Here is a 9,726-nt window from a genome sequence, read left to right on the forward strand (position 1 = left end):
ATTTTCATTGTAAATTTTCATTTTCTATTTCAATTATAAAAAGACAAAATCTCATTTTAAACACAATAAGAAATGGACCGAAAAAGTATGCGTTATGAACCAACTGAGAGGAATGCTTTATTTGATACCAATTTTGCTTATATGAATATGGACAATAATAAAACATTAACTGATCGTATGCAGTACAAAGATTTAACTGCAGAACAATTTATCAAGGGAATACTTCTCTCTATTATATGTTTTGTAGCTGTATTAGGAAATATTTCAATTTGGATTATAGTCATACGGTGTCGTGCCTTGAGAACAGTCACAAATTGTTTTCTTCTTGTTCTCTCTGCATTTGATTTGTTGGTATCAGTTGTAAATATACCAGTAACGGTCTTCACCATATTTTCGGGTGAATGGTTTTTATCAGACGAAGCATGTATAGGTTTTGGATTTACAAATATGGTGACGCTATGTGGAAGTGTACTGTCTTTATGTAATATTGGCATTAACAGATACGTTATGGTTTGCCATCCTTCCAAGTTTATAAAAGTGTACACAAGGAAAAACGTAATACTCATGATTAATGGTGAGTTTTGTAATTTTGAAAATTGTTTTAAATTCACGTAATCTACAGTTCTCTTTTGCTCTTTGTGTGCATAAAAGGATTAATGACTTCTTTGTACACAGAATAAAAGAATAAAAGATTTATTTCTGATTCAGTTAGGGTAAATTTGATGTTTTGCATAAGTCTTACAGAAGTAGGTAGATACTATGTCTTGATTTGTAATGTAGAGTTTTGAAAACATCCATGTAGTTGCTTCTCTTAACGGAAGACGAATTGAGGACGAATTCGTAGACCATTTTACTAGCATCGCTGAACGCTCGAATTCGTCCGACTGAAATGAATCTTTTGTCAAATATCAAAAAAGAAGATGTGGTATGATTGCCAATTAGAAAGCTGTCCAAGTTTTCTTGTCTAATATGAAAGGGAATGATTTAATATTAGGTCTGCAGCTTTATAATGTTGTTGTGCTATAGGAAATTTACATCTTCCGTTATTTGATCTTATTTCCATTTCTTATTTGTCGAATGATGAAATTCCAAAACAGTCATTGAACAATAAGACCATTCTTCAAAGTTTTATTTGGCCCTATTATATGAAACGTTTGAAAAATGATGTGCATTTTTTTTATTGTGCAGTTTGTAACAAGTGAAAAAAAGCTACTTCCTGTTAGTCAATAGTCTGAAATTTGAAATCATCCATTATAGCAGGGACATTTTTCACGTCTTTAGTAAATAAGAATGTTCCACTATTTATGTAACCTAAATCAAATACATACAATGAAGCTGGTTCAGACCCGATTTTGATCATGTTATATTGACAGAGTAACTGGCTTAATGATATTTTATTCATATTAAACTGTCATTTATAGTTTTTAATCATGATAAGGCATTGCTCAAAACAAATAATTATTTTGTTTTCTTTTACAGCATCTATAGCAGTGACTATTGGCGTCTCCGTTCCACCGTTACTTGGTTGGTGTAAATACTCATACACTCCATCGCAGAACATATGCTTTGCAAACTGGCCAATATCATTATCATATGCTCTTTTTATGATATTTTGCTGTTTTGGTGTTCCCCTTGTTGTTATGATCTTTTGTAATTATAAAATTTACAAGACAGTAAAAAACAGCAAAAAGAGAGTATCGAATACTTACCCTGTACAAATGTCAATGTTAAAAGATCAAAATGGCAGCAAACCAGTAGAAAACACCAATGAGCTAGACATAAGTCGGGAAAGTGATCAACACAGATGCAAAGGAAATCTATATACGAAGTCAGAAGGACAATCAGATGTCAACAAAAAGCACAGAGCATTATCAAGCACAGTAAAGACTAAGGCCTCATCTCCAAAACCGCCGGTGGTAAATAAGGCAAACCCAGAGGAAATAAGACTTGCCATAATGCTTGTCACAATAGTTATTGTATTTTTCATTTGCTGGTTTCCTTATTGTATAAGTATGATATTAAGCATTGTAGTACCTGGCAAAGTTCCTAGAATATTTCACATGTCGACACTTTTAATCGGTTATTTTAACAGCTGCTGCAATCCAATAATATATGGACTTCTGAATAAGAGATTTTCTGATGGTTACAAAAAGTTATATTGTTTTTGGAGGTAACGAATAATATTACAGATAATATAATTTGAAGGTGTTTATACTCGCATGATAAATTACATACAATTCTCGTCATCGTTTTAATTTGTACATTGTAAACTTCGGAATGATTGCATTTCTTAGAATTGTTCATTTTGCATTAATGACATATTGCAGTAAAATAGAAGAGGCTTAATTTTAGAATTTTTCAATTCAAGTCAGTTCATCATACTTTTTGTTATATATTATTTTTATTTTGTTATCATTTATCAATTATTCAAGTGAGGCATTGTTTATATTAACTCTAATACTGATATCCTTACACACAATTTACAAAATTAAAACCAACGTAACAACATTTTAATGCTCCCTTTATTCCAAAGTAACAGTCATGATCGAAACACATAAGAAATACCACACTTCGCTGTAAGTCCAAGACGGTCCTGAGTACAAATAGTGGTAGGAAAAATGCACGAACACGAAATTAATTTTAAATGGACTGCATAACAATAACGACAAACAAAGAAATTAAAGAAAAAGAAAATATTAAATAAAAACTACAATAGTATAAGGCTGTTTAATAGTCATAATTCGATCAAGCGATAACAAATCCGGATAACAAACCAAATTGGTGGGTTGAACCTGGATTTTTATTGCTAGCCATACTTCTCGCTGATATGACACTGTTGAAATATCGTTAAAATGTCAAAAATACAGTACAAATAGGCACAAGAACATACAGGACAGAGAAATACATAAGTGAACCCATATGATAAAAACTTATCGCAGTACTGTTACTGCATCAAATTTTTACCGTTAATGTTAGATGCAAACTACCTGAGTCGACAATTACTGAGTATCTTGCTCCGTCAAACAATTTTGATTTGGGATGTTCTTGCTATCCTATGCATTATAGTTTTGTATTGTCTATTTTATATCAATCATTGTTTAAATACACATTTTTAAATATGAGAAAAAATGAAAGGAAGAAATAAAAGAAAGAAAGGCAAAAATAGATTAGGTTTAGATCTTGAATTGGAAGGTTGTTGCTGCATATATAATCATACGCTTGGAATTTTATCAAATTTTATTTTGAAATCATCACGTTTGTCAAATATTATTTAGTTAAACGTCGTCGTTTATCAATTCCAGTAACAAGAAAAGATGAAATGAGGCAGACCGTTTATTTTCGAAAGATTTTTTTTTTAACATATATGGCACAACGTTTTGAATTTTTGTTTTAAATACTCTACAACTTGATTATGTTTTACCCATTTAACTGTTTTTACTTTAAGTTATATCCGATTGAAAAGTTTAAAACCATTTCAATTTCAGAGAGTATAATATAAATACATTTTTAATCATATTTTAAAGGATACACTTAAAAAGCAATCATGACATGCTTAAATTCAATACTTGGTATTTTTAAAAATCTTCTCATTTATATTGTCAAACCGTATTCTTTATCATAAATACAGATTTTCGGACATCATCAGTTACCCCTCCATATCCAGTGATCAAATAATTAGTTGTCTACAAAAAGAAAAGGGAAGATATCTTCCTTCAAGTTTAAAAAAAAGAAGATTATGCGTAAAATACAAAATAAAAGAAGATGAAGTAAATTTTTGTATAGTGTGATAATAGCAGTAATATAAGAAACGTTTATTTTGATGTTTTGATAAATGATTATATACATGTACAAATGAAATGACATATATTACATTTTTTACAACCCAAGATCACGCATTGGGGTTAATAAGCTTTGATCATTTATTAAACATTATATAAAACTCAGGACAGTGGACTCTAGAAATATTTACTTCTTTTTTTGTACTAAAGAACTTGTTTATTTTTGTTATTATTGGTTGTTATGTAATGTCAAATGCTAGAAATGTATGGGTTAATGTCAATAAAGATTTGAATTAAATCATGATTATTATTTACATTCTCTCCGTGTTATTACAAAGTAGAACTGATTTCCAAAGAAATATACATATATAAAAAGCTTACTATTTCATAACAAAAATTTACAACAAAAATATCCAAATCAAAGTTAAATTCAGAAAGGAGATGTCCATAAAACTGACAAATTCAAACGTTATCAACAGAACGAGTGAAATACTGTCATATTTCTGACATGGGAAAGGATTTTCAAAAGCAAATGGCAGGATAAGTCTGGTTATATAGCTAGCTCAACTTCCTACTTGTATGTAAGTTGTTTTAATAACCGGCATATTAATAAATTGATATGAGCGTCACTGATGAGTCTTATGTAGACGAAACGCACGTCTGGCGAACTAAATTATAATCCTGGTACCTTTGATAACTAAACAGAAATTATATGTAGAAATGACAATAGTAGGAACCCCGCAGCAAAGTTGTGTAAACATACGTCACAACTACTTAATTTATTAGTTTTTTTTATTTATTTTCTTATTATATGCCGTGAGTTGATTACCGGGTTTGTAAGTTCATCTTTATTCCGACGTTATGAAATTGCTTATAGATTAGTGAATTACTGACACATTATCTGTTTTTTTTTTTAATTTCGTTTCCTATTTAGAATTGTGTATTGAAGAAACACGTATCAGTAACTAAACAGTAAAAATAATACATAATAAACCAACAGCAACACTTCGCAAGTTGTTATTACAGGTTTAATGGGCAATAATAAAACACTAACTGGTCGTACGAAATACGAAGACATTACTGCGGAACAATTTATCGAAGGAATATTACTTACTATCATATGTATTGTAGCTGTGCTGGGAAATATATCAATTTGGATTATAGTCTTGAGATCTCGTGCCCTGAGGACAATTACAAATTGCTTTCTTTTAGTTCTTTCTGCATTTGACCTGTTGGTGTCGGTGATAAATATACCAGTTACGATTGCAACTATATTTTCGGGCGAATGGCTTTTATCAGATGACGCATGTGAAGTTCTTGGATTTTCGAATATGGTGACGCTGTGTGGAAGTGTTTTGTCTTTGTGTAATATAAGCATAAACAGATACGTTATGGTTTGTCATCCTTCCAAGTTTATTGAAGTATACAAAAGGAAAAACGTTGCAATTATGATTGTTGGTGAGTCTTTGTAAATTGACATAATTTCAATTTAATATTGTTTTCAAATGTTGCGTAATTGAAAATTCCGTTTGATTTGTTGACAGTTTATTTTCGATTTTCATTTCAATTCTATATTTAATTTTTAAAAGGTTAACAGAATTTTTTTTCTACAATGTAATGATAGTTTTTGTAATAGTAACGATCTAATTATTTAAAGTATTTAGTTCAGAACAAATGAAGCCAACAAAGTTAAAACCAAACCAAATCTCCTCTACAGGTTCAATCCGCCATTTTCTACATTTGAAAATGCCTGTACCAAGTTAGGAATATGACTGTTGGTGTCCATTCGTTTGATTTGTTTTATTATTTGATTTTGCCATTTGAGGTATGATTTTTAATGAATAAAGTATTTACTAGAGACCACATGACACAGAAATAAACAATATAGGTCACCATTTTGTGTTCAACAAGGAATAAAGCCCATACCATATAGTTAGCTATAAAAGGCCCCGGCAATGCAAATATGTAAATATCAATTGAAACAAGTAACCTAACGGCCTTATTTGTGTACAAAATAATGAACGAAAAGCAAATACACTACACAGAAAAAAAAAGAAAAAACAAACACTGAATTAAATAGGACAGGTAAATTAAAAATGTCTCGGGGCTAAACACGTTTGAAGGCACCAACCCCAATAATCAGGGACAGAGGTGTTACAGTACATCATAAGAACCAAAAATCAGCTGAAAACGGCAAACCTTTTTTTTTATATATTTTAAAATAAGTTGAATATTAAGAACACTTATTATTCTATCAATGCAGATGAGTTGTCGTTGTGTAGACGTAACGCGTGACTGGCAAACCAAATTATAAGACAAGTTTATGTTTTTATTGGACGACTTTGGGGAATATATTTACACATATACTATCTTAATTGAAATTAGAGACAGAGTTTATATCATAAACTTGCAGGTGGACACCATACAATATTTAGAGAGTGACTGTCAAATTGACGTTTACTGCACTGCAGATTATTTTGGTGCAATAAAACACTCTCCTCATTTATCAATTCATTATAACACACTAATAAACATTTTAAAGAAAGCTTTTTTTTCATTTTTCAGCAGCTATAGGAGTGACTATTGGCGTCTCTATGCCACCATTGATTGGCTGGTGTGAATACTCATACACTCCAGCTCAGTACATATGCTTTGCTAACTGGCCAATGTCATTATCATATTCACTGTTTATGATATGCTGTTGTTTCGGTGTTCCCCTTGTTGTTATGATATTTTGTAACTATAAAATTTACAGAATAGTGAAAACCAGCAAAAATAAAATAATGAATAATTACACTGTTAAAATGTCAATGTCTAAAGATGAAACCGACATCACACAGTCCGACAATATCTGTCACCAAGATATTGGAAAAGAACAAAATCAGCACACTGGAATAGGAAATCAGGATTTAAACAGAGAACCACAACTTGATGACAACAAAGGCAATAGAACATTATCAGTCAGTTTTAAAATAAAAATATCACCTCCGAAACAGCCAGTTTACAAGGCATCCAAGGCAAAACCAGAAGAAATAAGACTTGCCATAATGCTTGGCACAATAGTTGTTGTGTTTTTCGTGTGCTGGTTCCCTTATCGTATAAGTATGATATTAAGCATTCTAATGCAACAACGTTTGTAACGTTCATTTTGATTGGATAACGTCACTTATTTACATGGCATCAATTGACAATTGATGCTATGGGACGTACGCGCATGCGTAGACGGTATATGACAGATTTTAAATGCATGTTTTAACGTTGTTTTTTGTCAGTTTCATTAGAATGGAGATAACAATATTGTATTTTAAGCTCCGACGGCATCAATTGGGGATTTGATGGTCGCAAATACCCGTTTACTGTCTCCGCTAACGCGTCGCCAGTAAACTTAATTTGCGACCATCAAATCCCCAATTGATGCCGTCGGAGCTTAAAATACAATACAGTTATCTCCTAATTGTTGTACCCGGTAAAGTGCATAGAATATTAATAATCGGTTATTTCAACAGCTGTTGCAATCCAATAATATATGGACTTCTAAATAAGAGATTTTCTGATGCTTACTAAAAGTTATATTGTTTTTGTAGGAATATTTAACTTAATGTGATATAATACTAAAGTGTGTATACTGAATGTTATGCAGCATACAAATTCTCGTCATCAGTTTGATTAAAACGAAAATACATGTCCTGCGATTAAAATTTGCTTGATGATAAATCCAGCTATTAAAATACCTAGAACTTTTAACAATAGAAATAAAAAGAATGCAAGAATAAACAATAAACAATAAACAATAACACTAATGATGATATTGCCTGTATGGCATGTAAATTAAGAAAAGATTCATGTATAGTGAGTGATAAGTGTATTAAAACAAAATGAAACATAAGTTCTCTTGTACAATCTTTTAATATTGCTTACTACTCAAATCTCGTTTTCTAATAGAACAAATCCAAAAACCAAAAACCAAACAAATGAAACATCTATGAACTCTAGTCCGTTGTTTAATCCAGATCGTATGTGTATGTCATCTCAATATTCAGCAAGCCATATTGTAAATAAATCAGACATTCAAACTCAAAAGTTACTTGATATCTAAATGGAATTTTTGGGAATGCAAGCTACTCAGTCCGAAAGGCTATATGAATATATGTCAAGAATTTGCTCTTTGGAAGAAGAGAAGGTTACGTTACACATGTAAAATTTAAAAACGAAATTGAAAGATAAACAATAAACTTTCGGTTTCTAGCGACAATCACTTAACTCAACAAATTATACATCAAGCTCACCCCCATATGAGCCAGCATTTAAACATCGGGAAACCATATACGACTGTATTAATTGTCAGTAGTATGCACCTACTCAGAGCACTTCTAAGGAGCTCTGAAGAACTTTTTGGTACTTTGACTAAAACCAATTTTGAATGAGCACCAACAATTCTATTGGAAAAAGGAAACGCTCAAAGAATTATGTGCTACAAAATCTCTTTAAACAAAGCATAGATGCACATTGGAAACGGATAGTACTTGGATGTCCGTTTGACAAAAAACAAACATAAAAAGTTTAGATATGAAAAGAGAACTTACAAATTTTCAAAGACAATGCCACATTTTTATAAAATCATTCGCCGTTAGCGGCAGAATGGAAAACGCTTACTCCACTATCTAATCATTGACAACGTTCACTTTGATACACCTGCTCGTATTTGTGAGTCGTGAACAAATTATAACACTATCGAAAGCATTTCTACTCCGTCGGTAAAATTGCCGAACAGTACCGTACCGTTCTCAAGTTGAGCTAGATCGTATTTTACTTCAAGACACAGTTGAGTATGAAGTTGAAAAAAACTATCAAATTTGACATCGAAACTGTTTAAAGATGTTTAAAAAACTGGAAAAGATGCTGACCAATTTGAAATTTCTGCTGTACGTTTTAAATATGGAGGTGAAAAACAGCCAACATACTTACAAACCGGGTGCGGGAATTTCTCGCTGCATTGAAGATCCATTGGTGGTCTTTCGGCTTTTGTCTGCTCTAAGGTCGGGTTGTTGTCTCTTTGACACATTCCCCATTTCCATTCTCAATTTTAAACTTGATCAGTGGAGCATTCAAATATAAGCGTGTACTGCGGTGTTTTAATAAAGTTGTTATGCAACTGTTGTTTGAAGGTCATGGGAAACTTATCTGCTTACCAAAATCTTACCGATGTAATTGGAAAACTTATGGAATCGGTGCATCTTTGTTTAAAGGAACCTGAAGTACTAGAGGTACAGGACAGTGTCAATCCTACTTTTGCGACACTTCAACTTTCTGAGGCAATCATTGAATCATAAGAATGTGCGTTATATACTACTTTGATTTTGCGTCATCGGCTTTTGGTGTGGTCTGCTTCTTTGCAATGCAGATACTGTCACAGCAGAATATATTGACAAGTTGGCAAATTTTTAATTATTGGTACAAAAATAAACTCACTGGGAAGGCAAGTTAACTTCACTGGTCATTGAACTCCAAAGCGTCCGTCAAGGCCGTTTGGTCATTTTTCGTCTACAAACTTTTCGTTGATTCACAAATTAAGAAGAAAATGACAGTTTGGGTTTAAAAATTGAAAATGTTTTTTTACGTGGATACCCCACCACTGTATTTGTTTTTAGAAAAACAGTAATAATCTAATTTAATACATATATTTCGTCGGATGTCTATTTTTTCTTGTTTCTTGTTTTAATTTTGATATGATATACGATAAATTTATATTATTTTGAAACAATAAACTAGTATTCTTTCTGTGAACGACGTTTCCCTTTGGCATATGTACGAAATTGCCGTCTCTTTTATTCAGTGTTTTTTGCTGTTATGGTATTATTGCACTTTTTTTTTTTATTAAACATGCCGGTCTACATAATGGGTCAGTAATCTTGATAGTCAAGCAGGTGTACGAAGATTTTGCATCACA

At 31.7% G+C, this 9,726-nt stretch overlaps 2 protein-coding genes across 2 annotated transcripts; both read left to right on the plus strand.

The window, feature by feature from the left end:
• Nucleotides 1–84: 84 nt before the first annotated feature.
• Nucleotides 85–4,028, plus strand: LOC134686318 (melatonin receptor type 1A-like). Its single transcript, XM_063545989.1, has 2 exons — nt 85–574; nt 1,480–4,028. The coding sequence occupies exons 1-2, from the start codon at nt 88–90 to the stop codon at nt 2,172–2,174; spliced, it is 1,182 nt and encodes a 393-aa protein (XP_063402059.1). The 5' UTR covers nt 85–87; the 3' UTR covers nt 2,175–4,028.
• Nucleotides 4,029–4,737: 709 nt separating this feature from the next.
• On the plus strand, nt 4,738–6,919 carry LOC134687990 (melatonin receptor type 1C-like). Its single transcript, XM_063548455.1, has 2 exons — nt 4,738–5,237; nt 6,345–6,919. Exons 1-2 carry the CDS (start codon nt 4,811–4,813, stop codon nt 6,917–6,919), a joined length of 1,002 nt encoding a protein of 333 aa, XP_063404525.1. The 5' UTR covers nt 4,738–4,810.
• The last annotated feature ends 2,807 nt before the right edge of the window (nt 6,920–9,726 follow it).

This window comes from Mytilus trossulus, chromosome 10 (genome assembly GCF_036588685.1).
Source record: "Mytilus trossulus isolate FHL-02 chromosome 10, PNRI_Mtr1.1.1.hap1, whole genome shotgun sequence".
In the NCBI taxonomy this organism is placed as follows: domain Eukaryota; kingdom Metazoa; phylum Mollusca; class Bivalvia; order Mytilida; family Mytilidae; genus Mytilus; species Mytilus trossulus.

Bases quoted from the DNA above. Each gene is read 5' to 3' on its own strand.
- LOC134686318 (XM_063545989.1), top strand. From the start codon at position 88: ATGCGTTATGAACCAACTGAGAGGAATGCTTTATTTGATACCAATTTT. The intron at 575-1,479 runs GTGAGTTTTGTA...TTTCTTTTACAG, and splicing joins CGTAATACTCATGATTAATG to CATCTATAGCAGTGACTATT.
- LOC134687990 (XM_063548455.1), top strand. From the start codon at position 4,811: ATGGGCAATAATAAAACACTAACTGGTCGTACGAAATACGAAGACATT. The intron at 5,238-6,344 runs GTGAGTCTTTGT...TTCATTTTTCAG, and splicing joins CGTTGCAATTATGATTGTTG to CAGCTATAGGAGTGACTATT.